This window comes from Neolamprologus brichardi, chromosome 8 (assembly GCF_056152115.1).
Source record: "Neolamprologus brichardi isolate AB-2024 chromosome 8, ASM5615211v1, whole genome shotgun sequence".
Taxonomy (NCBI): domain Eukaryota; kingdom Metazoa; phylum Chordata; class Actinopteri; order Cichliformes; family Cichlidae; genus Neolamprologus; species Neolamprologus brichardi.
Window position 1 is genome coordinate 10,929,502 of NC_142111.1, and position 27,886 is coordinate 10,957,387.

A 27,886-nucleotide genomic window follows, 5' to 3' on the forward strand; every position below is an offset into this window, starting at 1 on the left:
TTCTGGTCGTCTGTTTCTCTCTGTCAGGAGGCAATGGACCCTCTGAGCGAGTCGTGCTGCAGCACCGGACCTTCCATTGGTCTGACAGGCTTTGGACAAGTCACTCTTTGAAGCCAAATCAGGAATGTCCCTGAGAGAGAACTCAATCAGTCAGTGAATACTGTTTTCTTTCAGCAGTTAGTACAGCCAAGAGACCTCCACGCAGTCTCTGTCAGCTGTACATGTTTGCATTGGAAGCCACGTGGCTCTGGAGTCACACTGTGGCCAACATTGTTTCACCCAGACATATTACTGAGGACACAGAACTTCAGGTATACTACCCTGTATACTTATGATCTGAGCAGGAAGAGAGGGCCAGTTTGACTTGTCCTTTCATTCTGGCTTAACATGAAATTTCCCACTTGTCGGACTAATAAAGGTATCTTATCTTATCTTATCTAACTGAGCTTCAAGTTCTTAGAAAAGCTCTTTGTGTGTTATAATGGGAAGAATAAAGGAAAAGCTCTGTTTAAACAGCAGGACTGTTGCCACAATAAAGCAGGTATATGAAGTGGCAGGTGTGTCTATGCCCTCATATTTTATTTTTCATTCTACCAGAGGTGTGGCCACATCATAGACACCGATATGTCTCTTTGGGGGAAACTGTACTGCGACATCCTAGTTGTACCAAAATGCATCGTAATGCGTCCTCTGGGACCACGTTAGCATGATCCACTTTGTTTACTGCCACTGGCACTCGAGAAAGAATGAAGCAGAGTTAGGAACAGGTTCAGAAGGCAACTATGCTTCTGTGAATTTCCTGATGACTGCCAGTCATGGTGGTCACTCGGAGCGTCTCAATGGAAGAACTTTCTCAGAAGCCGGATGCAGTGTATTTACAGCATACATGTACTCGTAGCCTACATGCTCACAAAAACAGTTTGTGTTCTTAAATTACTCCTAAAGGAACCAGCTTAGAATGTTTGCTGCCCTGAATCATGTTAACTTACACGTGACACACGTTAGAGCTTTTTCTGCCAAATAGGACAAAGAAAATATAGGTCCCTAAAAAAATGCTCTGCTATAACGTTTAAGCCCAAGTTAACACTGGAGTGCTTTAGAAAGACCTTTTTCATTTTCACTTTCTCACTTTCCACTGCAGGACCTGGACTATAAGGCCATCTCAGAAGTAATTCATAATCAGATTTGGTGAAACATACTTTTACATACACCAAAATCTGCGCCTCAAACGCATGAAATTCTATCTAACCCTGACATAGTTCCAACATAACATGTCAAACTTACAATCTTTTCCCTGCGTTGTTACTTACACACTTTCGAGTGGGCATTTTCTTTGTTCTATCACCATCATTATGATTTTCACTGTCATTAAGTTCCTTCCGTCTTGTGTCTGTAATATTTCATTTAGCACCAAAGCTTTGCACCCACTGAGCTACCTAAATAAGTTCCCAGCTTGTGTATTAATTCACTACTAGCACTTAATGTGAGCCTGAAAGAAAGTGACACCCAGTAGCGTGGGCTCCATTGTACCTCTGAAAGGCCGAAGCAGCACTCTGGGTATTGTCTTCTTTAAAGGGGAGTCTGGTTCCCTTGACTACTGCAGGATGCCTACCCATAGGCCCTGGGAGAGAGAGAAAAGGCAGGGCCAGAGACGGAGGGAAAAGAGAGCGGAAAGAAGAAAAAAAGGAGGCAAGCCACGTCCCGTCCTTAACTTTATTTGCTTTTTCAAGTTTGTGTTTTCAAAGCAGGCCAGATGGCTGCCACTGGGTTGGGTTGAAGACCTACAGAGGTGAGGATGTTTCTGAATGTGTGGTTGTCTGTGTGCTGACTGGTTTTGTGAGGCAAACTGCTGAGACATCTCTGTGTATGACTCACACTGACCTACAACAGGCTGGTGACAGGCGTTTTTTGTTTTTAGCATCTCTATCAGTCTAATGAACATAACAGAAATGCCGAAAGACCACTGGCCAAACAAGCTGGCAGTCTTTCCTGCAGGCAGCAGCATTACTCTGACATCTACTTATGCCTGTAAAATTTGTTGATGGAGTTTAGCTGGAAAGTGTGCCCATTAATTTGCAATTTTAAAAAGAAAAAGTACAATGGTTTTCTGTCACTTTCATCCAAATTAGATAATAAGAAATGTAACCGTACCACTTTTGCAGTGTAGTGCATGTTTAATTTATTGGAATTTCTAATGTTATTACTTCGACAGTGACATCCTACTCCCTGTAAACCGAGGGCCATGCGCGTCACACTGCGGCCTCGTAGGTAAGCCCCAGTCTCGTTATAGCTCGCAGTAGAAAGTAGAAAAACAGGTCACATATTGCTTTTCTTCCTTTGGCTGCCTGAAATTGTCATTTTCATTTTGACAGCTAATTGTTTAGCTGGCTTTAGTGCATAACTGGATCTCCCCAGCATGTGATATCACCAGCAGTAGGCCAACCATTACTCAGTAACTTGTTTTAACATGATTTCTCCTGTGAGGCTTTTGAGCTGTGCAGCTCAAAGTTTGTGATGAGTGCACTGACAATTTTGATGAAATGCAACTGAGTGGAACATAATTTGATCTGGATCTGAATCTGGAGCTTTATAGGCACTAGGAGAGCCCTCAAAGTTATTGTGTGGGCACTTGAGCCTGGCTATGCAGTATGTTTTCGGGTTAGGGTGAATACTTTTACTGGCCTGATGAAAGTGAGAGAGAGTGATGGCTCTCTAAGCCCCAATTAAATCTTCAAATACTTGTTTTTACACGCCAGAGTCCCCTCACTTGAAGTCATGGAACAATTTAGCTCTCCACATTCACTAAATGAATTTAGTGAAAGGCAAAGTCCGCCTGTGTGCGTTTTTTTTAATCGCATCAAGGTTACTACTAAAACCAAATTTATAAAGTTTAAAGTACATTTAACTGGATGGGCATGGTGAAAACTAATTTTAAAAAGTGACGTTTTATGTCCTGCCCGATACATGGCCAATAAATAATAAAAATAAACAATCAAGGGAAATAATAACAACAAGATGGTGTTGATTTTACTGCAGCAAATGGTGTCTTGTCAGACAGGTTCTCTTTGGGGGCATTTTTAGAGATTAAAGGCAAAACTACACCCTCAACCATTTGAAAAGACGTGAATTATGATTTGATAACAAAATACACCTATATATAAAATTAATATTTTAGAGGTAGTTCAATACTATGCAAAAGTATTTAACTACCTCTCACTTCTTTATATATTGCTTTCAAGGAGCCAGACTTTACCATCAGATTTGATCCACCATCTGGTAAAAGTCTAATTATCAACAGCTTAATTTTTCAACAATATAGTAAAAGTATATCTAGATAGAAAATCACAACGAAACTCTATGTCGTGAACTGGCCTACCAAAGCCCAGAGTGGGCTCATCTCAAGACAGAACAGAACAACAGGCGCCAGCATCCAAAAAGAAAAAGCCTGGAAAACGATGAATGAAAACTACTTAATAAAATTACATGAAAGATGCCTAAAAGAGTTCAAACTGTGTGGTCATACCAAATGACCATGCATTTGCCTGATATACTGTATTTCCATGTAAACTGCATCACCTATGTCCCATTATCCAAGCAATGTATAAAAATGAAGGATAGCTTCTGACTTTAACGCTGTATTGTATTCGATTACATTCTTTGAAAGTTTAAAAACGCAGGCTATGGGGTAGCTGAAATATGTAGCTTAAAGTTAGCTTAAACTGTCTGCCAAAGGTAGACTTATCATCAAGCAACAACAACTGCTAACAAAAGTAACAGGTACGTAGGCTTAAACTAAAAGAAACGGGATATTAAAGTAATAAAAACAGCTTAAATAATTATCTAAAACGAGTAGCTAATAGGTAAAGCTAGCAATAACGTGAAAATGGTATTAGCATATAGTTTAAAGCTAAAACTAGTGGAAGAGTTAGAGTCAAAGTAAACCCACTCTCAGGTAGGACAAAGTCTACAATGGCTTCTACAGTGTGTCAACATAAAACACAACACTGAATAACATCCAGTTTCAAGTAAGGATACATGCTGCTATAGGTTACCTGAGTCTATTTTGCTGGGCTGTGGAGGTACATTACTAGTGATGGGTCGTTCGCGAACGAAATGGCTCTTAGAGCCGGGTCTTTGACGTGAACGACGCGAGCTGGCTCCTTATCGCGAGTCGTCACGTGTTTTTTTTTTGTTTCTCGCACTCTCTCTCTCTCGCACTTTTTTTTCCGCTTCACTCCGCACGCGAGCCTTGTGCTTTACGCTGGGCAGAGGGGGGAGGGGCGGTAGTTACACTCAGTAGCACAGGAACAGAGAGAGAGAAAGAAAGCCAGGGACAACCAGTGTTGCCAACTTAGCGACTTTGTCGCTATATTTAGCGAGTTTTCAGACCCCCTTAGCGACTTTCTTTCTAAAAAGCGACTAGCGACAAATCTGGCGACTTTTTCTGGTGTTATTGGAGACTTATTTATGACGACTTTTTGACGTGAAAGCGTGTATCGCTCTTACTCTCAACAACCAGCGGGTGCTGCCGTCGGCACCTCGCCCGTGCCAAAGCGCTCACGGGCGGAGGATAGTCCTCCCCCAACTGCTATCAGGGCAGGAGATGCTCACACCTGTGCGTCCAAACTGCAAATGAATCGCGCATGAGCGAAGCCGCTGCTCCCGCACTGACTGTAACGCAGTCAGTTCTTCTTTTACTGTTATGCTGTTTTGTGGATCAGGTTTTTTTTTTTTGTTGTTTTTTGGTTTTTTTTTTCTTTTTTTTTGCCTGTCCCATTTGGTTCTTTAGCCGTCAGAATTGTTGTCTGAAGACCAACAAGGATACCCAATGGATTTATTTTGCCAAATGGATCATCATGGCATTGCCGTATTGGTCCATTTGATCGACCTTTGTTTTTATTATTTATTTTCTTTTCTTTTCAGTTGTTACAGACGGGACAGACATGAGTGAGGGATAGGAAAGGGAGAAAGAAAGAGGAAGGAAAAGAAAAACAGAAGGGGAGAGGGACAGTGAGAAAGGGGGGGAAAAAAAATATCTCCGGGATCACCTGTTGAGAGAAAAAGAATAGAAAACAAGCAAAAAAAAAACAAAACAAAGCAACATACTATACACAACACCATCGCATTAATCTAGCTAAGTGTAAACAGCAGTAAATACTAAATATTGAATGTTGTTGTGCAGCACGCAGGACAGACAGCGCACAATGTGCTTTGAAGTAGCAGCCAAGAAAGGTGTGATTTAAGTCTACAAACAGTGAACACCTGTGTGCACACCTGTGTGGATCGCGCGCTTGTATTCAAATGGTTTCCCCATGTAATGGTCTGCAAGAGGATGTAGAGAGCCATAGCCCTGTCCCCCAGGGCATGAAGCAGGCATGGAGGAGATCCAGGCCCCAGACATCCAGAGGCCCCAGAGTGCAAGAGCCCAAGGAGGACCACCGGAGGGGCATCCGTGCCACCTTCATGGGAAGGGCTGAGGATCCCCAGACGAGGGGTCACCCAGTAGCCACCGGGCAGAAACTAGAGGGGGCTGCACCGGCGTGCCCGCCGGCTCCGCCGGCAGCCAGCTGTGCCAGAGTGAACCGAGCCGCAGGCACAGAGGCCGGAGGCCCAAGGGCCCTCCGCGCCCCGGAAGAGGCCTGACTGAGCAGCAGGCGCCAGGCCCCGCCAAGTAGCCACCGGGAGTGAGCTGGCACATGACCTGAGCGCCCAGCCCCGGACACCAAGAACCAACAATGCACCGACCCCTGAGGGCATCAGTCACCGGCAGGGAGTGTGGTGAGGGGAGATAGGCCTCCACACTTGGAGGGCCTGGGAGTTCCCAGAGAGGTGGAGTCTAAGACCCGACCTGACATATAGACACAGACAAACAGGCACACACAGACACAGACATGCATTCCCACCCTCATGCACACATATACAAACACTCAGCACTCACCCAACGTAGGATGGTTTCAGGTTTAAAACACACACACACACAAAGTAACTCCACCAGAGTGCCTATTTCAGGTCACTTTTGCCGGTCCAAGCCCGGATAAAGGAGCAGGGTTGGAATTGTGACATTACAAAAAACAATAATTGCTAAAATAAATTTAATTCGGAGTTCTAAATAAACTCTAAATGCATTTAGGACGTTTTTTACTCACTTTATGTCTCTTCCACGATGTTATTTCTCTCTCCAACAGCATAGGTTACAATTATATTAGCATGACCCATTATGCAAATTAGGCGATGGCGTCATTTAGCGACTTCTAGCGACTTTTAGGACAGCCAATAGCGATTTTCCTTACTGAGGAGTTAGCAACACTGGGGACAACAACGTCACATTAGAAAGGTATAGTAATCATCCACAACTATTTTCGGTTGCAGATGATAAAGGATTCAGAAAGTTTATTCATGCGGGCCCATATGACAGAGAATATGCATCTTTTTTTTGTTTTCATATTTTAATTTATATTTAATTGTGTTGTGGTTTGCAGTGTTTTGTGTTGTTTCACTTTAAATTTGTAAAAGGAAAAAGCTGAAAATTTAAATAGTTAAAATTTGAAATGTGAATAGTTGATTTTTGTATTATATGATTTATTTATTACATTTTATGTGGAGTGAATAAATAAAAGTATATTTACAGCCCCTAGAGACAAAGCACATACAAACTTCAAATCACGTACAAACTCCAAAACACGTAAAAACATGTACAAACTTCGAAGCACGTACAAACTCCGAAGCACGTAAAAACTCAAAACACGTACAAAAGACAACAGAAGTGCTCCAGGATGCTGGGCGCAGTGTTGATATATAAACATATATAAATAAAACCACTTTTTTTTTTTACGTCAGTAATTCCTTTTGTGCATAATTTTATATTATTGTTAATAATAAATTAATTAAAGCAACAAAACAACCTGAAGAGCCGGTTCGGAGCCGAAAGAGCCGGCTCTTTTTAGTAAGCCGAACCGAAAGAGCCGGATCTCTAAAAAGAGCCGGAAATCCCATCACTATACATTACACCAAAAAAGGCTTGGTGACTACTGGTTGTGCTGTAGAGTATTTCTCTGTGTATTGTGCCCTCTAGTGGCTGCCTGGTGCTGTGTCTGTGCCTGTCTGTGGTCACCCTGCTGTTACAGAGTTTGTGGGTGCCACTGGAGATGACCAGAGATGATCCTGCAGGGAGCTCACCTGAGGATCTGGGTAACTCATACACACGAACACAGTTTAGTTTACAAGTGGATTTAGTTTCCTATTAAAACTTTTCTGAAAATGCAAAAATGGTAATACATTAGTGCGCACCCACATTACCATAGTTTTGGGCAACAGTGATTATGAAAGAAGCTCTTTGTGTGCAGAGATTAAGATCTGACCTGACTGATTTGCCAGTGTTATATGAAGATTTGTACACAGTTCCCGGTGGGCCCTCCCAGGCGTCTGACAGTTGTGGGTTTGTGGCCAATCCCAAAATCATTTGTCTGGCTAAACTGTTTCTCTAAAGGAAGGCATTTAAGATGGTGTAGACAAGGTTGTTTGGGAAGGTTTCTTAATTCACTTTACTTGACTTATATGAAGTGTGGTAATGCCACACATAGGAATACATTTATACATAATATGTTTCTACAGTGAATAAAAATAGCTGTCTTGTGAGGATTAGTAACCAAATATATACACTTAACATAAGAAAGAGCCAGCTCTTTTGTGAAAGACTTGAACAATGTGCCTACCAGTGAATCGGTTTCAAAATGCAACCACAAAAGATGATACTTGTCTAAACATTCCGATGCTTTTCGTCTCAAATTCTAGGAAAATTGTTTTTAGCAGACAGTATAACCCACTCCTGCATTTAAGCCACTGACACACACAGCCACAATTGCTTTGTGCTCTGTGGGACCCACCAGAAGTTGTGTACAAAGAGCCACCCAGCAGTAGTTGTACTGGAAAAAATACCACATGGAAATAGCTGTTGGTAAGCGCACACAATTAATCCAGCTCCCATTTATCACCAAACGTTCATCTCTGTGGAAAATTTGCAGTTTTGCAAAGTTATTTGATATATTAAATCTTAAAATGATGCCCGATTGCACTGATATCGTATTATGAAAATTCAGGATTTCTTATTTTTTGCACATTTGTCACACTTACAGTTTTCTGATCCTCAAACAAATTTAATATTAGACAAAGATGACCCGAGTAAATACAAAATGTAGTTTTTGAAGGATGATTTCATTCATTCATTTCCTACCTGCCCTTTGTGAAAAAGTAATTGCCCCTCCTATTAAATCATGAAATAATGGTCATTAACCACATTGTTTTGGAAAGCTGAGTTCAGTTTCACTTTCCACACCGAGACCTGATTACTACCAGACCTGCTGATTCAAGAAATCACTTAAACAGAACATGTCTGACAAAGTGAAGCAGGCTAAACGAGCTTGAAAATCAACACATCATGGTACAATTTAAAGAACGAACAGAGAGGCAAAGACATTGACATCCAATAGGCTGCAAGAGCTTACAAAGGCTTTCTAAGGTTTTGTGACTCCTGTGAACGACAGCGAGAACTGTTACCCAGAAATGGGGAAAACTTGGAATAGCGGCAAATCTTTCCAGGAATGGCCAGCCTACCAAAATGACTTCAACAGTGCACTGACGACTCATCCAGGAGGACACAAAAGGACCCAGAAAAACATCTAAAGAACAGCAGGCAGGGAGAAAAGTGATGATTCTAAGGGGTCATGATTGACAGGGGGCCTATAAAAGCATAGATGTTTGGTTCACAAAGTATTTATGAACGCGTTTGTTTTCTAGCATTAGTTTCGTTTTTTGGCAACAAGGAATAAAATCCAGTGAGCCTCTGACCCAGTGTTTGATCCCTCTGGCATATCTGCTCCAATTTCCAAGTGTGAACTCTTAGATCCAACCTTCTGAACTGCTTATTTCGCAGAGGCTTATTTTTGATGCACATAATTGATTGAACCATCAATTCTGCTATCTACCAGGAAATCCTGAAAGACAACGTCTGGGGATCAGTTTTTGCCTTTAAGCTCAGTGGCACTTGGGTTAAGCAGCAGGACATTGATCATATGCAAGTGCACCTCTGATTGGCTAATGGAGAGGCCCAGTCAATTCTGTACTTCAACCCAAGTAAGATGCGTTAGTATGATGACAACAGGCCTAAAAACCCTCCACTGTGACTAAATTAAAACAATTCTGCACAAAAGAATGGGCCAAAATTCTTTTTCAGTGTAGTAAAAGAGTATTTGTCTGTTATCACAAAGGCTTGATTGTACTTCTTGCTGCCAAGGTTGACACAACCAATTATTAGGTTTAGCTGCCAAATACTTTTTCACATACGGCAGGTAGGTTTGGATAACTTTTTTCTCATAATAAATGAAATTATCATTTAGAAACTGCATTTTGTATTTGTTCAGGTTATCTTTGTCTATTATAAGAATTTGTTTAAGGATTTGTAACATGTAACTGTGACAAATATATGAAAAAAAGAAAAAGAAAACACAAACGAGGAATGATTTGAATTTGATTTGAAATATTTTCTATTTTCTACGTCTGCGACTTCAAAGTAAATGTTGCAGACATGTAAACATACAGAAACACATGATTTTACTAGCTGCACAGTCACATCTTTACAAGCTTTGGACTATTACAGTCATGCAGTTAGCTTGTAAGTTATTGCAGGGTCCCATGTCCTCTCTCATTGTCTCTGCACCCAAAGGAGCCCTGGCAGGCCAGTAATAACATGTTGACAATCAGCTGAGCAAACAAAGATGAAATGACATTATGATTTTCTCTGTGCATCACAGGTTAAAGCCAGTGTAGCACTCAATATTTGATGCTCAATGCTAGCAAAACTATTTTAAAACGCTCTTTGTGAATAGAATTTTTGTTTGGTCAAGACATCCTCAATATACTACGCTGTTTCACTCTGAACTCTTTAAGCATCATCATCAGTATTTATGGCAACATACAGTCGCTTAGAGTTAGAGTTAGAGGGCTGTCTAACTGAGGTTCTGACAATGAAAAATGCTGCTTTAGGTCACCCAGTTACTATATACTCAGTCCACATGCCCAAACTCAAGAAGTACAGGGTTCTTGTTTAACTTGTCATAATAGTCAGTGTTAAAAATATCACCGTAACCTACCTCCTTTGGTCAACTAGCAAGATGTATGTATGGTGACGTAGGGCAACTGACCTCTTTTTTCATGTATGTGTACAGTTGTGGTGAGAAGTCTACAACTGTCAGAAGGACTATTATAAATTTACATAAATCTTTTAATAGGTTTACGGTTTTACAGTGTCTTTTAACTTCACTGGGCCAAGGCCTATTAACTTCTCATTAGCGATCATGGTGGACTACAACTGGTAGTGTTTCTTTGCAAGCATAAAAAGGATTTATTTACCAGCCCTCACTGGACTGACCAATACTCAGAACTTTGGGACAGTCCAAGGTACTTGGTGAAGAGCTAAGAAACAGAATTGTAGATTTATACAAGTTGGAGCCATTTCTAAACAACTGCGGATTCCAAGGTCATAATTCAGACAGTTGTACGTAAGCACAAGTTACTCAGATGTGTCACCACTTTGCAAAGGTCTGGAGGAAGACTCAAACTGTTACCCTTAGATGAGAGGAAATCGGTTAAGATAGTTAGGAAAACCCCATGAACCAGGAAGGTTCAGGTCTGCCATGAATGGGAAACTGCTGGAACACCAGCGTCACCGTCAACACTAAAATGAATCTTACTGAGAGGGTGCAGACCAAAAAATCAACACCATTGACCTCGACTGAAGTTTGCGTCTGCCGATGGGGACAAGCCAAATGCCTCCTGTAGAAAAGTTTGATAGTCAGACAAGTCAAAAAATTGAGCTAGTGGTCACAATGACATGAGGTATGTTTGAAGGTATAGAGGTGAGGTTTTCAAATTTACTACAGCAACTGTCCAGCATGATGGTGGTAGCGCAGTGCTTCGGGGCTGTTTTGCTGCCAGTGGTACTGGTGCATTGCACAAAGTGGATGGAGCAGTTAAAAAAGAGGATTACTTCCAGATTCTTCAACTACACCTCACATCAACAGTTAGAAGATTGGAGCACATACAAGCCCTTGGGTGTTCCAACAGGACAATGATGCCAGACACACAACAAAATTGGTTCTGGAACGGCTAAAGAAGGATAACATTAAGCTGTTGGAATGGTGTTTCCAAAGCGCCGAATTCACCCCTGTTAAAAATTTGTGGACAACACTTAAAAGCTGGATCCATTTGGATCCATCCAAACAATTCAAATCAACTATACCAATTCTGCCAAGCAGAGTGAACTAATTATGCCATAAATATCTGCTCGAGGTGTAACTTGCTATGGGAAATTTAACCAACTATTAGTGGGGTTGTACGTGGGTCTGTATGTATACTTTGACCCTTTGACGATCAAAGAAAATTCAACATTTAAGTCAGTAAAGGTTTGTGCTACTCAATCATATCTACCCTCGAAAAAGAAAAGTTCAAAGAAATCATTAAAAGCCCAAAATTCATGCCCATGAGGTGGGGATGTAAACTCCTAACCATGACTGTATATTACCTCAGAGACTTTTCTTTTTGCTTGATTATTATTATTATTGTTTTTTATTTAAATTTTTGATTAATTAGATTTATTAGATAGCGATAGTGAAGAAAGACAGGAGAGCAGAGTAAGAGAGTTTGAAAACATGCAGCAAACGGCTTGGGCGGGACTCAAACCCAGTCTGCTTCAAGTCCGACCCGCAAACTGGAACACTAAAGAGCCTTTTCTAAAGCACGTGAGGTCAGTATTTTGAACTAGCGTGACCTCCAATAAAGAATGTGCAAGCATTCGCTAAATAGACCGGTCTCCCTTCTGGTTCATCATTCATTGTTGCTCAGTCAGGAAACCTTAAAGTCACATTTTAACCCACTGAGTTTGCCATTTCTTGGGGTTTATGGGACAAGTTTTGAGCAAATAAGTTTAGTCAAATAAAATACAGTAGTGCTCTTTGTAGTGAAAGAGTGTGTTTTTATGAATACCTTTATTTAATAGACTAATAATATTCATTTTAGACTTAATAATACCACTTCTAGATTACAACATGTGACATACTTTAATTTACAGGTCAGCGTGGGCTTAGCTTTCGTAGCCTGGCTCTTCGCTTGGAGGCTTTGAATACTCAGGTACAGAGGCTGAGCAGAGAGAAAGATGGCTCCAAGCTGACCAGAAATGATCTCACTTTGCTGCTGCAAAGGTATTGATTTGTGGAGTTCAGTATTTTTAAATATAGATATGACTTATAGTGCATTTTTGTGGTCACACGTGGGTTTCTGCTTTTTCCCAGCTTCAGACAGGACCAGCAAGGTTTGGCTCGTTTAGTAGAAAGAGAGATGAAAAGAGTATCGCAGAGGCTTGATCAGCTCAGCCATCACCACCAACACCACCATCAGGCTGAAGCTGCAACACCACTTGTTAACCGTAGATCACACACAGGTGAAGTCCAGGCTTTTATCACTTCCAATATTTCTTAAATGACTTAACATGGTTTACATTGTGTTTACAATGATCAACCTTGATTCTCTTACACTAAAACGATGATACAGGAATAGACTTACCATATGTGCTCACTTTTTTCTTGACTTCAAGAGACAGTTTTGTATTTCATTGTTCAGTTTGGATTTGTTATTTCCTGTGGGTGGAAATTGTAAACCTGTGCGCAATGGTTTGGGCACCCGTGAGCAAATAATATTTGCTTTAGTGGTAATTATTGAAGTAAAAATAAAGGGAATACAACCCCTACAATAACAAACAGACATTAAAAATAAAATCTTTCTTCAAATATAAACACATCAAAAATTGTGATTAGGATTTTTTGCTCATTACACCTTCAAAGCTACAATGAGTAAATTTGCTGACTCTAAACCTTGTTCTGACCAAAAGTCGCTCTAAGCAGCTAAAAAACAATTCCAGCTTGCAGTTTCTGTAGGAATTAAAAGGAGGGAGTTGTGGTAGTCAAGATGAGATCTGGGAAAAAGACTTCTGGAAGAAACTCTATCTGCTGAACCAAAAGACAAAGTAAACCCCTGTCATGTTCAGTCATATGCATAGGGGCTGTGAGAAGGTTTAGCTGGCGTGGACACCTAACTTTGTGAATGTCATAACTTCAGAATGAGACAACGTATGAGTTTCAAATTTATACCATAGGGGTATCTACTAAAAATCTTGGGTGAGTTAGAATCTCAGTGACCTTGACCTCAAGGTCAGAAGAAGTTTTCTGAAAATCTTGTGAATATTTTAAATTTCATTCAAATATTCACAGCACAGGTGTGTCTACTAGGAGGCTGAGGGGTTGTGCTGGCAGTTGCCAGTGTTTTTGAATCAACTAAGCCCACAACTAAGGGGGTAATTCCGCTGTAATTAAATGGCTTTATAATGTATTTTATTTGGAATTGCAATTATATCTGTCTAAAACTACTTAAAGGCAGTTTCACTAGAAGAAGGAGGTAAAAAGTCAGGTTTTTACAGGAAACAAAGAAATAATGATACTGTCAGTAACCTTAAGTATTACGTTATTCATTGGTAACATAATGGAAAAATAAACAATATTTCTCCTTCTTTCAACATAAGTATTCGGTAAATATAGAGTGGCTTAACTTTGCCTACCTTTGATTATTTGTAGATAAATATATTTACACTGTAATTTCAATTAAACACATTGAAATCCTATTTAATTACAGGAAAATTGTGCCCTTAGTTATGGGCTGTATTATAAAGTGTTACTGTCCATTGACTATGCACTAAACAGGGAAAGGAAAAACACTTACAATAGCCAAATCGAACAATTTTAGAATTCAAAAAAAATTCAAGTTACTACTGGGTTTTTTCAAATCAGTGACTGACGGTGGCTCGTGTATCCTCTTTTGAAAGAACTTCTCTTATCTGCTGCACTAACAGCTTCTACATGTAGCCTCATCATAAAAGTCCTCATGTGAACAACGTAAAGCAATGTCTGGATATAAAAGACTTCTTTGAGGGACAAATAAATGCTAAATTGTTCCATTTGGCCAAAAAAGCCACAGGAATTTGATAAAATAACACCTTGCAAATCTCCAAGGAGTGTGAGCTGAAGCTTTTGGAATGACTCCCACTGTTCTCTGACTTCAACATTATTGAAAATCTGCAGGGGAATTTTAAACATATACAAGACCACCTAAAACTATTTCAGGAGTTATAGTTATCCGCAGGACATTGCAGACAGAATAAAGACAGACTTTTAGCTTGATACAAAACAGATGACTTAATGAGATGCCGAAACTTTTGCACAACCCAAAGTTATAGTTACTTAACTTCAATTTTAAATTAGCAAAGAGTGAATTACCATTTTTTATATTAACATTTTTTCCATTCAGAATTTGTAAATTGTCAGTATACAACTTTATATCCTCTAAAAAAAATTATTTGCAACTGAAATATGTAAAATCAAAGGTGTATTTTTTCAAATAATTAATTATTAAAAATATATTCAGTGTAATATTTTCAGTATAACAATCAAGTATATTTAATTTGATCAGATTCCATTAAATTTAACAATTTACCTGTGAAACACACATGGAAAATTTACATATAATCAAATTATTAGTTAGTTCAAGTTTTCCAAAACCAAATTTGAGGAGATTAAATTTGGCTGACTGGGTCTCACGGAGAGGTCGGGTATATAAATCTTTCCTAGTTTAACTTAATTTTAGAGTTCCCTTCATTAGAAGCACTCCATTGTTCAAGATCCAATAAGAATTATACTTTTTTAAATTAAACTGTGCTTTGGCTATACTAAATAAAAAAAAAAAAAATCCCAATAATTGGCTGGTTGCTTACCTCTCTGTGGGCGCCTGTATCGGTACAGTGATCCTCTGAGCCAAATGTATGGTTCACAGCCTTAGAAAAGGTTAACCACACAGTGAAATTAACAAGCTGTGATAATAGAAGGTGTGAATGGCGGGGCTACAGGTCAGTGTGTGTGCAGGTGGTTATGGGGGATGAAGTCCTTGAATAGAAGTTTAACAAGTCCCACAGAGCCAGCACCAATCCACTGGGCATGGGGAGGGAAAAAAGTTTACGTTACGACCCTCCTGTGAGGTGTCAGGTGAGAGTCGGGTTACGCACGCCGGTTAGCACGCGAAGGGTTGTATGGGTATGTGAGTGCTGGGGATGGGTAAGTATGATTCAAAAAGTGGAATTCATATAGTTTAGGCCACACAGACACCATCACATGGATATGCTTGTAGACACACTTCTGTGGACATGCATGTCCACATGTGCCACCCGCATATTCAGAGGCACACACTTCCCACCAATACCAGCCTATTTGCCCCTCACCCTCTCCCTCCTACATTACCTCACACTCATAAAATATGTCTGAATTACCCAGGAGTCCTTTCACCAACTTGTCTGCCCATACTTCTGTTTTTGCAGAAGGTTTTTTTTCTTCTTTCTGCTGTGCTCGTATAGCATAACACTGTTTTTAGGTGCTCATGCTTCAGCTCAGACTACAAGTTTTCTTCTCTCTTTCCCTTTTTACTAGGTTGTTTTACACAGTTAAGGACTGTGTACTTTGGCAAGGCCAGCATGGTAAATGGGAATGTTTGGTAGGAGGCAGGTGTGTCAGGTGTGCGTGAGTGCATTCATTCCAGTTGATTGACATGGGCTAGAGATGGTGGGGGGTTTACGGGAAAGGGTCTCTGAGAGCGCTAGTCTAATACCTCATACAGGCATGGCAGCACTATACATCGTGCTGATGGCTGCTACTCACTGTGCACATTTCAGTCAAGAGGTTGTATATCAAAGTTATTGTCCGCTGTTCTTCATTAGCCGAGTTGAGGTGACTCAACAGTATACGTTTTGTTACTGATGCAGGAATTAAAGAATAATGGTGCATTCAAAAGAGCCATAAAAAGGAAAAAAAAGTTTGACGGTTAATATGTTACCCCACAGGGTCCAACGAGAAGTGTCAAGTGCCAGTGGATCCTGCATATCCAGTATGTGCAGAGAAGGTGGAGGTGAGAAAGTGGAAATGTTTTGGAGTGCAAATTTAATTGGTGTATTGGAATGCTTATGCCTATATTAAAATGCTTTACAAAAATAAATAAATAAAAATAATTAAAAAAAATAAAAAATAAAAAAATAAAAATATATATATATATTAATTTTTTAAAAGCATTTTAAAAGCATTTTATATAAAATGCTTTTAAAATGCTTTTAAAAAATTAATAAATATATATATAAATATATATATATATATTTTTTTATTTTATTTTTTTTACTATGAAGACATCCTAGCAAACATTTCAACCTTGAATGACCTTTGTCAATATCTATTTCTGGTTAAGAGACAAGACTTCCATTTCTAATCCTACTTAGCTAATAGATTGGTTGTTGTATCAGCTCCATCCATGGCTTTATGACGCAACATCTGTAACTGGCCAATATGTTAAATTCATTATGTAACACAAGTGTTGTGCATTTTCTTAAAAACCAGATAATACTAGTCCTTGTAAATGGAAAAGACGCTCTGTGGCTGTCCATACACAATCAAGTGCTAATCAAATTAGTTGTTGCTGACAAATGCATTTAGTTCCTTCATTGTAATCACCTGATCTATACTTTTCTCTCTCTTCTCTCTTTGTGAGAGGGTGTGACTAAAGCTCTATTCTACTGTATGTGGAATCAATGTCAAAAATTTGTTCATCTAAATGTGGAGTCTTCTTTTCACACTAAGGTTAATTGTGGAGTTCCACAGGGTTCTGTACTGGGACCAATTCTATTTACATCATAAATGCTTCCCTTAGAAGGTACACCATATATTTTTATTGTTATACAGATGACACCAGCTCTTTCTACCCATGAAGCAAAATGACACACAGCAATTAGTTTATCTGCAGGAATGTCTTAAAAACATAAAGACCTCTAACTTCCTGTTTCTAAATTAAGATAAAAGTAAGGTTATAGTACTCTGTTCTAAAAATCTTAGAAACAGTATCTAAAAAGGTACCTACTCACTCTCTACCTAAAGGTGCTCTCTCTTTCATTTTTAATATAGCATATAGTTAGGGCTAGGACAGGTGATTCTGAATCCTCCCTTAGTTACACTGCAATAGGCCTAGTCTGCTGGGGGCTTCCCATGATGCACTGAGCCTTTATTCTTCACTCCTCTGTTTTCACTATTTGTGCTTATGCACCATTTTGCATTTAATCATTACTTTTATTAATCTCCAGCTCTTTTTCAGTGTGTCTTATCGTTCTCTCCTCACCCCCAACCAATCATGGCAGATGCCCTGCCTTAGTATGAATCTGGATCTGCCAGAGGTTTCTTCCTGTTAAACTGAAGTTTTTTCTTCCCACTGTTGCCAAGTACCTGCTCATAGGGAGCCAGTGTTGGGGTTTTCCCTCTATTATTATAGAGTCTTTACCTTATAATATGCTGCTGTTGCGATTTGGTGCTATATAAATAAAAGTGAAATGAGTTCAGTTGTATTGAAATGAATGGCAGTGAATTGAATGTGTCATTTATGGTTCCGTTTTTGCAGTGTACAAAGACCAATTTTGACCAGGTAAAAAACATGTTTAATAACATAACAAGTTTCTCTGTGGCAGTTCCTGCAGGCTCAGTGGCAGTCAGACCCCTGTTATGCTTTTTATGGAATGGATGGTACCACTTGCTCCGTACTGACTTACCTCAGCCAGACAGAGGACTTTTGTCCCCCTCGAGATGGAAGAAACCACTCTAGTCTGCCATGGCATCAGAAACCTCAAGCTCATACAAAGAAGGTAGCTTCTTGATGCGCTTGTGTATGTTGATGTGGAATGATGACATTTTCACTGCTTTCATGTTATAATAATTTGCAGGCTGAGATACGTAAATCTCTACTCCCACTGTATGAGGCGATCAGCAACAACAGCAGCCCAGCAATTAAGTTTATCCGCTCCAGAGTGGAAAAAATGTCTGAACGGTGGATACAGGCTGGTCTGAGGATGAAAGAGAGCAGCAATAACACAGTCTCCACACAGATGAGGGTATATGTATATGTATAAGTGATTAAAGTTTATTGAGGTATTTCATTTTATATAGTTGATAATCAGTGAAATAATAATTTGGGACTTTATATACTTAAGGTGCTGCTTTATCCTGGTGCCCTGTCTGGAAGTGTTGGCCAGCGTTTTGAAGCAATGGTGGAAAGAGGTGGTCCTTTAGGAGAACTGGTTCAGTGGGCAGACCTCAGCGCTTGTCTAACAATCCTTGGCCACAACCTGATCTTCAGCACCTCACAGCACCAACTTCACAGGTTACTACTACTAATTTTATTTATTTTGACATAATTTCATTAGTTAATTGGACTGAATAGGATTTATACTCTGGCATCACTGATATATGATGTAATTACAGACCTTAAAGCCAGTTTATACATGTTTTACACAACCTTGTGTTTGTCAGTCCAGCTAATCTGTGATTACTTTACACTGTAGTGATGAAAAGAGGGAAACAATATTATTGTTGTCCTTTCTAGAACCTGACTTGTGTTTGTTGTGATTAATTCAGCTTGATAGGTGCTGCTCCAGGCAGAGGCAGCTGTCCGATCCAAAGGCCCCTCAACTTTGACCTCATTTATACCGACTATCATGGTCTCGCTCACCTCCAAGGAGCCATGGGACTGGCTTTCAAGCATTACCAGTACATAAACAATTTTCTGGATCATATAGGAAGTACATTTCAAGTCCTTTCTTATGAAGACTTTTGATGTAGTGATAAATAATTTAGAAACTACCATTATTGTCATTAATAAAAAAAACCCCCCACCAGCGATAATAACAATAATAATAAAAAATTACTTCTGTTTTCCATAAAGTTGAACTTGTATGACACGTTTATACAGCTTGCTTTAGTGGATTATTGTTTCAGTGTGAAGTAGGAAAACTGTGAGATCCTTTAGTCAAAGCAATTAAACATTTACATGTTGTTTTGTCCAGTTTTTATTGGCCCTGATATTTGCCCGACACATTAAGGGCTTTGTGAGATTTTAAATATAAGTATGTCACATGATGATTGCAGCTTTATGCGCCAAAACATGTAGTAATAAGTATATCAATGAATGACAAAAACAACAATCTTTCTAGGTGTCGCTTCAGAATCTTGGACTCATTTGGCACTGAACCGGCCTTTAACTTTGCGAGCTATGCACATAGCCATGGATATAAAACGCTGTGGGGCAGCTGGGATCTCCAACCTCTACAGTACATGACCATGTTCCGTAAGTTATTTTGTACGCATGTTGATTTGTACCTATGTCTTTCCTACGCATGGATACAATTATCTTAAAATGCACTCTAAATATATGTCTCCAATGCAACCCTCTAAGTGTCCTTACAATGAGAGGATTAACAGCTAAGGTTAAATAAACTTCGTGCCCAGACGGAGCTTTCATTCCAACACCTCTCCTTGTCATCTTTCCCACCCTGCCGGGAGATGGAGAAAAGCTGGAAGCCCTGGGCCGAGAGCCACTCTTCATCCCTCAGCTTGGAACACTGTTTATTTGTCCTGCTAAAGGAGGAGGGGGGTGTTAGTTGAGGATGTGAGAAGGACCAAAAGACAGAAAGAAAACAAAACAGAAGAAGGACACGGTAGGAAGAAAGAAAAGAATGAAGTTTGAGAATGTTTAAGCATTTATGCTTCTGTTTTGCAAAAGTCCAGAGGAAGACAGTTGACTGAAGGATTACAGGAAACCAGAACTGTAAACAGGCAGAAGAAACCAAAGGTCGCTTCATTCACTCCCAGCTTTTCTCCAAACCCCCACAAGCTGCATGACCATAGCAGTGTTTCATTGCATATCACTACTATATCTGATAGGTGTGTGTGAAGCGGTGAACCCAGACAGACGCTGGAGACAAGTGGAGCTGAAAAGAAGCCAGCAGGAAATTCTGTGCTGGGTGAATGAGGGGAGATTTGGCAAAGGTCTTTTAAACAAGTATCTTGAGACAAGAGGACAGCACACACACACACGCAAAGGTTACAAATCGATGTTTGAACATACACCTTTGCTGGCACATTCCTTTTAAAGTAAATACTCATCTCTCACACCTACCTCAGTGTGTCAGAGGGCAGCAGGGTGGCAGCTGCCTATCCAAACACCTAACCCTCTTATATATGTGGAGTTCTCATTTCCTTCAGCGGATGATTTATGCTGCACAGCATGTTTTTCCTCTCTTGCAGAATTTTAATATAAACTGTTATTCAACTATAGTCCTAATAAGCGTCCTCGGTAATAGTAGCCTTCACATTTCTCTCAATCAGCTTATTCTTTATGTCATCTTCAGAGCAGATAGGTTCATAAGTGTTCACCGTCTTTGATCACTGTTTAGTTAAAATAATCACCAAGTTAGAGAGAAGTTTCTGCTCAAGTCTGTCAGCATTTCTACCAAAAACTTACTGGACTGCTTTACCTTTTTCTCTCTGAATGTAGCTGAAGTTCAAACCCTTGAGTAATTATTTTTAGATCTCCTTTAAGTCCTCTTTGCTCTGTTCTCTCCAGCTCACACTCCTGATAATTCCTTCCTGGGCTTTGTGAGTGAAGGGACCGTTAGGAAGGGAAGCGAGCTCGAGCCAGTGAGCTACAAGAAAGACAGAATAGCGGTGGTCTATGGAAAACAGGACTACATGTGGCAGGTATGAGGACCAAAAAAAGTGCATATATGCCAGAAAACAAACATTCACAACAAATTATGCCAAGAAGTCCTCTACTTGATGGCTATGAGAGGTTAAATGCACTGCAACCTTAGGAAAACACCAACTATTAAAAAACACACAACACAGCTGAGCTTGAATAAAACACAATGGCAGTAGAAAAAAAACACATTGACATTTCCTTAAGTTGCAATGCGTTTGAAACCTCGTGGCCACCATATCGACTAGATCTTAGTTTGTACGTCACCTAAAACTCAAAAAATACTTGTTAATAGACAAACCTGTAGTACTACTTATTTAAGGATTCATGTTTTGGGTGTTTTGGTATAAAAATGTCTGCCTTCTCTCGAGTACGATGGTTCTAGATAGTACTGCTAATAACTGCGTTACTAAGGGAACTAGCCACTTGAATTGTTGAAAAGTTAAAAGATAAGTAAATCTGAAGCTCCATGGCAATTGTTGTGAAGCTTTTGCCTTTATACCAAACTATGCCTGCCAGCTAAAGAAAACACACAACTAACAAACCTTATAGATGAGACATGGAGCATTAATGTCAAGTGTCTCATCAGTGGTAGATAGCTAGGAGCTAGGAGTCCAGTCTACATGTTACCAAATGTTGTTGAGCAAACTTTGGAAACACTGAACCCCTAATTTCTCTCGATGCAACTATTAGGTTGAGCTCACTTAAAGGAGCAGAAGTAATTCCATGTAAATGGGTGAATATGGCTTATGTGGTGTGATTTCATTCAATTAGAGCAGAACAGTTAAATACCATACTATATAAATACCACTCCATTTATTTGCATGTTTGCCAGGTTGGTGGGTTTACTTTGGTAGAATGGAAATGGTTCTGTTGCTCACAGAAAGTTTGTGGCTTTATTTGAGAAACTTGATCGTTATTTCTGTTTTTAAAAGGCATTTTTTGGAACTTTTTTGGAGAACCACAAGACTGGCGATGTTTATTCCGTTATGCTGATGTGAAGGCAAACATTTCTACAGCCGGTATCACCAAAATTGGGAAGCTTACACCAGATGGATAAATAGCGCCACAGGACAGAAGAAAATATTTATATCATGTATATTTTGGTTTTGAACACGCTTGAATTTCATGTACTCAGTGATGCATCTGTTTTTTTGTTGTTGTTGTTGTTTTTCTGTGTGTAATCTCCAGGGTAAATATGAGTATGTGAAAGTGATCAGTGAAGAACTGGAGACTCACGCCACAGTCTATCAGCCTCCTGGACACACATTGCATCTGCCCAGCTTCATCAGAAACCACGGACTGCTGACTCAGGAACACTTTCAACAACTTCTCCGTAAAACTAAGGTCTAATTAGAGCCGATCACAGTGTAAAAAGCCAGAGAATTATTTTGGATAACCTGCAATATTATAAATCTTCCCTTTCAGTTGTTTGTAGGTCTTGGCTTCCCCTATGAAGGTCCAGCACCTATTGAGGCAATAGGAATGGGATGTGTCTTTATTCAGCCGAGATTTGACCCTCCACACTCATCAGCCAACAATGACTTCTACAAGGGCAAGCCCACCACAAGACAGGTAAGCAACTCTTAAATCATGGGGATAAAACGTGAAAATAAATATTTTATATTATCTAAATTGTTATTTCATTGTTGAATCCCAAATACTGGCAATATTTTATCAAAGATATAATAACAGTTGATAATTTTCAATCGCAGATCTCCTCCCAGCACCCTTATGCTGAGGAATTCATTGGTAAACCCTACGTATGGACTGTGGATGTGACCAACAAGAGTGACATACGCGAGGCCGTCAAAGCGATTCTAAGAAGTGAGGTAGTTTCCACTAAACATACTAAATCACAGTTAAACTGTATGCTCAGTACAAACATGCACACATATTATTTCCCCAAATTCCATTTAAGGTAGCGTGTTTATGTCTGATCTTGCAGGTGAAGTCCTTCACTCCTCAGGAGTTCACTTGTGTGGGAATGCTGAAGCGGGTCCTTGGTTACATCACTCACCAGGTACAAAGATGTAAAAAAGAGATGGAGTATTATTATTAGGTGGTACCCCAGCAAATTTCAGTCATAAATCAGATTTATGAAGTATGTTCTGAAATGTGTGGAAATCTCAAAAAAGAGTGCATGCCTTTGTAAACCTATCAGTTGACGCCTCTGTGCCTTTGTTGGAATTTTTGTGGTCAGAATTTTACACTATAATTTGGAGCTTTTAATTATTTTTTTTAACTGTTCTTTCCAGAGTGGAATGATTGTACAGCATACATCTTTAATGACTTTACAAATGAAAAATTGGGTGCACAAGTTGGTAATTATTTTGGATTTTCTCTAATCCTCACAGGTTTTAAATTAGACTTACAGTCTCAGATGTATACAGACACTCACTTCAATCTTTTAATAAGTTTAAGGTTCTACAGGGTCTTTTAACTTGACCAGGCCAAAGCCTATTAACATCTCATTAGTGATCACGATAGCCTACAACTCTTTCTCTTTGCTGGCACAAAAAGGATTTGTTTGACAGTCCTCACTGGATTGACCTCAGAACATTGGGAAAGTCCAAAGAACTCAGTGAAGAGCTAAGAAGGAGAACTGTGGATTTACACTAGTTGGAGCCATTTCTAAACAACTGCAGATTCCAAGATCATAATTCAGACAGTTGTACGTAAGCACAAGTTATTCAGATGTGTCACTTCTTTGCAAAGGTCCTCAAAAGGGAATATGGGTTCAGGAACAACGCAGGAAGCATGAAGGCTCAAGCCTGCCCTAAACTTGAAACTCCTGGAACACCAACGTCACTGTAAAGCGATTTTTTACATCACAGTGCTCGAAAATTGATGTATTCAAGCTTGACTAAAAATTTGCAGCTGCCCACGTGGACAAGCCAGATGTCATCTGGAGAAATGTTTTATGATCATATGAGACAAAGATTGAGCTATTTAGCCACAGTGACAAGAGGTATGTTTGGAGGAGTAAATCTCAGCCTTTCAAACCTAACAACACTGTATCAGCATGGAGGTCTACCTCTAAATTCTTAAACTTTACCTACCTAACTTTACCTTTACCTAAAACTATTGGATATTCCAATAGAGCAATACCATATCATTCATGCCCATGATGAGTGCATGGAAACTTCTGATCACAACTGCAGTTCATATGAGTAAAGTATTGCCAGAAAAAGATTTCTCCAGTTGGGGATCCACCAAACAGAATATTATCAAAGAGGAAGAACAAGAAGAAGACCCTATGTGTATCTATATAATAGATAAATCCAGATTTTAATTTAAAGTCAGGATTGTTTCCCAGGCCTTTGTTCCCTTATGAGTGTTAGATAGGGGAGAGATTTTTCAGTTCTTGCTTGGTTCAAACTCTAATCGTTGTCAGTTTTTTTCTTCTCTTTGTTATCATCAAGAACTTCTGCAGTAAATCTGTCCCTACTTGGCCACCAAAAAGTGCTCTGAGGGTTCACCTCGCTCCACTGGGTCAGTCCTGTGTGAGTGTGTGCCGGCGGTCCTCCCTTGTGTGTGAGCCGGCTCTGTTTCACCACCTCAACACCCCTGCTGCGTTTACCAGGTGAGAAATTAGCAAACACTGACACATGCACATCTGGAAACAGACCGAGGACAAAACATGAATAAAATCATGTTTGAGATCTCTTGGTGGTAATAAGAGCCGAATGTTAATGCTGTGTAACCTTTTCAGCAGATAAAAATCAGTAAGCACAGCCGTTTTTCTTGTACAACATCCAGGATTCCCCATAAAACTGAACAAGATCACAAAGACACCATTAAACGAATACAATGCAATATAGTAGAATGTTCTATAGTATCAACATGTACACTACTGTATATGCAAATAAACTAATTACCTTTTTTTAATTTGCAGGCTTGGATTAAGTTGCGCCAGCGTGCTGCCAGAACTCAACCACTTGTTTCCTTCTTACAGTCCTTGGGGTCGTCAGTGTGGCCTCCAGCAGGAGCCCCTGCTTTTCAGTTGTGCTGGCTCTGATCCGTCCTATCGCAGACTGTGTCCCTGCAGATCTCACCTAACTGGATAGGTTGCAATCTGTCTTGACTGCCTCTAAGTAACACTGAAAGAACTCAGGAAAAGCACCAAAGAGCCATCTGCAATGCATGCTGTACAGGTAAAGATTCCCAACAAAAGGGAGACAGCTCTCCCGCCAAAGCCATTGAAAGCCTTGCAGTCATGTTTGTGTATGTGTACACATTCAAATGACATACAATTCTGAGGAAGTAACCATAACTGAATGTCATTTCCTTAAAGTACTTGACAAGCTGAAGAACTGTAAATCCAAGGCCTGATTTCCCTTGGCGTCAAGTGTAACTGTAGCTTAAGAAAAAAAAGCCTTTGAATGCCGGCAATATGCACCTCAGGGAAAATGTGTTTACATGTGTTTAAATCAAGTGGAAACTGGCACCGGCGAGTATAAAAGCAGACCAGTTTACATCAGTTCTTCGCCTGCTCTAGTCACACACAGTGCAGTAGGCTTCTGTGTTATGCAAAATAAGTATCTAATTATTCATTCGCTTACAGTAATGTATCACAGTGGCCAGTGCTGCATGGGATTGCTGCTCATGTTGCTCCTTCATGCTTTGCTGGCTGCAGATATTAGCCTGGGGCCTTAAAGGAGAGAGGGTGACAGCCTAAGTGATGAGGCTCATTATCGGAGTGAATCATGGATAACCTCTGAATCCATTTGGGAGGTCACAGCCGTATGACCATTATTATACTGTCATCTAAACCATTGGTTCCCAACCATCTTTGACTTAGGAAACCCCCTCAGCTCTTTTTAAATCTATGCCCCCCCACGATTGCTGTAGGAACAAACTCATTGTTTGGCTTTCAAATGCAAACTTTATGTCATTTAAACCTGGGAAAAAAGTCAGTTAAGACAGAATTAATTGTATTTTCATGATTTTTTTTTTTTAAAAAAATAGAAATTAAAGCTTAAAATGATTTTAATCATAACGAGTGTCTCGTTTTGCACTGGGGTTCCAGGATTACTCCCCGATTGCTTCATGACTTACAGATTTGTTGAGAGCCCAAGGGTGCGTTACGGTCCAAGCTGATATGAACAAAAATGGAAATCTGACATATGTACATTTAATCATTTCCATTCTGAAAGCTCAAAGAGTCACACAGGCTTTTCTCATCACCCCCACCAACCGGTTGCACAACTACACGTGGAAGAAACAAATGATAACAAGTAAAGGTGAAACTACAGCTCACAGTCAGTGATGAGGTGCTGCACTTACAAAGCACAGCTGTTAGCAAAGATGGCTCCAGCAATGGCAACAAGCTGCTGTTTTGAGCTTGACTGATGTGAGGTTTTTCTTGGAAACAACACGCTGATGAACTGGTGGAAAAAGAGACCTTTTTTTCTGCTTCGGTACATTTTATGTGACCAGAACATGTTGTCACTCAGAGATCAGACCGCTCAGGCCTGCGACAACAAGACTAGTTGACAACATGACAGACTAGTAAATGGCTGTGAAATCGTCCACGAAAACAATATTTGTGACAGCTTTGGTGCATTTCTGTGAATTTGTCTGGCTCTGTCAGATGTGACTTTTGCAAAATTAGCTGGACCCGTCCAAAGATGATGGAAATGGACTTGTATTTAATTCAGGAGGGTATTTGAAACAAAGAAAAATTAAAGTTGTTTTTGACTCGGAGGGACGTCTCTGAAACTAATTTGTGGAAAATCGTGTGTAATTTCTGGATGAGTCACATTGACTCATATCAGTTACATGTGTTATGGCATATAAAAGCTGTCACTCACTTCCCAGGTGGCTGATAGCACAGGGTTCAAACCGAGGCTTCAAAAACAAGCCCAAGTACGGATGGAGCAAGCTGGGACAAAGGTTGTAGTGTTCCCCATGGTTGCCTACTGACCTCATGCTGATTGGGTATACGCGTGCAGAACTTAAACAGTCCATATGTTTGCCAGAAACCAATTTGATTGTAGACATTGTGTGATTTGGATGATAATTTGAGGTCTGTGGTTATTGCTGCAAACTGCAAATTTGTACCTCCAGTTCAATAGTATAGATAAGCAGCACCACAAAATATGATGACAACTAAAGCATATTTTAAACAGCTGAAAATGTTGGTGCTATAGACTAACTGACTGATTGGAAACTGATTGCAGTGCATCCTGAGGGCAACAATATTGTCTATGCAAGATTTTTTTTTTTGTTCAGTGCAATATCTGTACAGTCAGTGCTTGAGACCGTGCAAATTCAACGTTATGTTGGGGTAGTGAGGGAAAAATTCACAGACCAAGGTAACCAAGACCAAGGTGATAGGTTACGAAGTGTTAAAACTACTAGCTTCTAGCTTGAGCCAATGACTGCCAGGGTCTTGACTCTGATTCACGCCCACACGTACTTGAATCGGTGACATCACAGCCAGCAGAGTTGGTAAACACTAGGCTGCTTGGCTAGCTAAGCTAACGAGTGTTAAAAAGTAGACAGAAGAAAAAAACTGATGTCTACACGTAAGTTTCAAGTGTCTCTCCCCCATACTTTAGGATAACAGCATTTAGTTTAGCATTTAGCACATTTAATCTTTATTATCTATCCATTGAGCACTGTCTTGCTTTTGTATCCTCCTTTTCCTCTTCTTTCTTTTTTTCTTTTTTTTCATTTCCACTCTTCATTGTCAGCGAGTGGCCTTTGTAGCAACTATTAATGACGTTGGTGAAGTCCTGTGGGATCCCCTTCTTAGGTCAGGTCTCGCCAACTGTCACTGCAAACTTTGGACATTGTTTAAAGTTTGTCTACCTTGCTTGGTGGCAAGTAGTAACTCTGCTTAGATTGACATAAAACAATTATGAAGCCCTATCTTGAGGTTTTTGATGTCATGAGACGGAGGTGGATCTATCTTTGAAAATATATGGATGGCTCTAATTTACAAAATGAGCATCTTGTCCTTAAGCAAGCCTAGTTAATGAGATTATAAAACAAATAGGAAAAAGTTTACGGTAGGGTCTTTTTCTCATAGTTGCCTTCATAATCTGACTTGTTGCAGCTTTCTATGTGCCTAAAACCTAAAAAATGAAAAGTTAATGCAGGTTCTAGATGCTTCTTCATTGGCTTTATTTTTCAGATCCAAAACTCCATCTTTTATATACAGTTTTTGTAC

At 39.8% G+C, this 27,886-nt stretch overlaps 1 protein-coding gene across 1 annotated transcript; it reads left to right on the forward strand.

Annotated features, from left to right (window-relative positions):
* Positions 1–1,658: 1,658 nt before the first annotated feature.
* On the forward strand, positions 1,659–25,621 carry LOC102786634 (alpha-1,6-mannosylglycoprotein 6-beta-N-acetylglucosaminyltransferase B-like). The gene is made up of 18 exons (XM_035915437.2): positions 1,659–1,789; positions 2,213–2,268; positions 7,073–7,188; positions 12,122–12,251; positions 12,342–12,490; positions 15,986–16,050; positions 17,645–17,818; positions 17,897–18,064; positions 18,164–18,333; positions 18,588–18,719; positions 19,163–19,296; positions 20,575–20,708; positions 21,898–22,053; positions 22,135–22,281; positions 22,422–22,538; positions 22,655–22,729; positions 24,132–24,292; positions 24,605–25,621. The coding sequence occupies exons 2-18, from the start codon at positions 2,243–2,245 to the stop codon at positions 24,774–24,776; spliced, it is 2,226 nt and encodes a 741-aa protein (XP_035771330.2). The 5' UTR covers positions 1,659–1,789; positions 2,213–2,242; the 3' UTR covers positions 24,777–25,621.
* Positions 25,622–27,886: the final 2,265 nt, after the last annotated feature.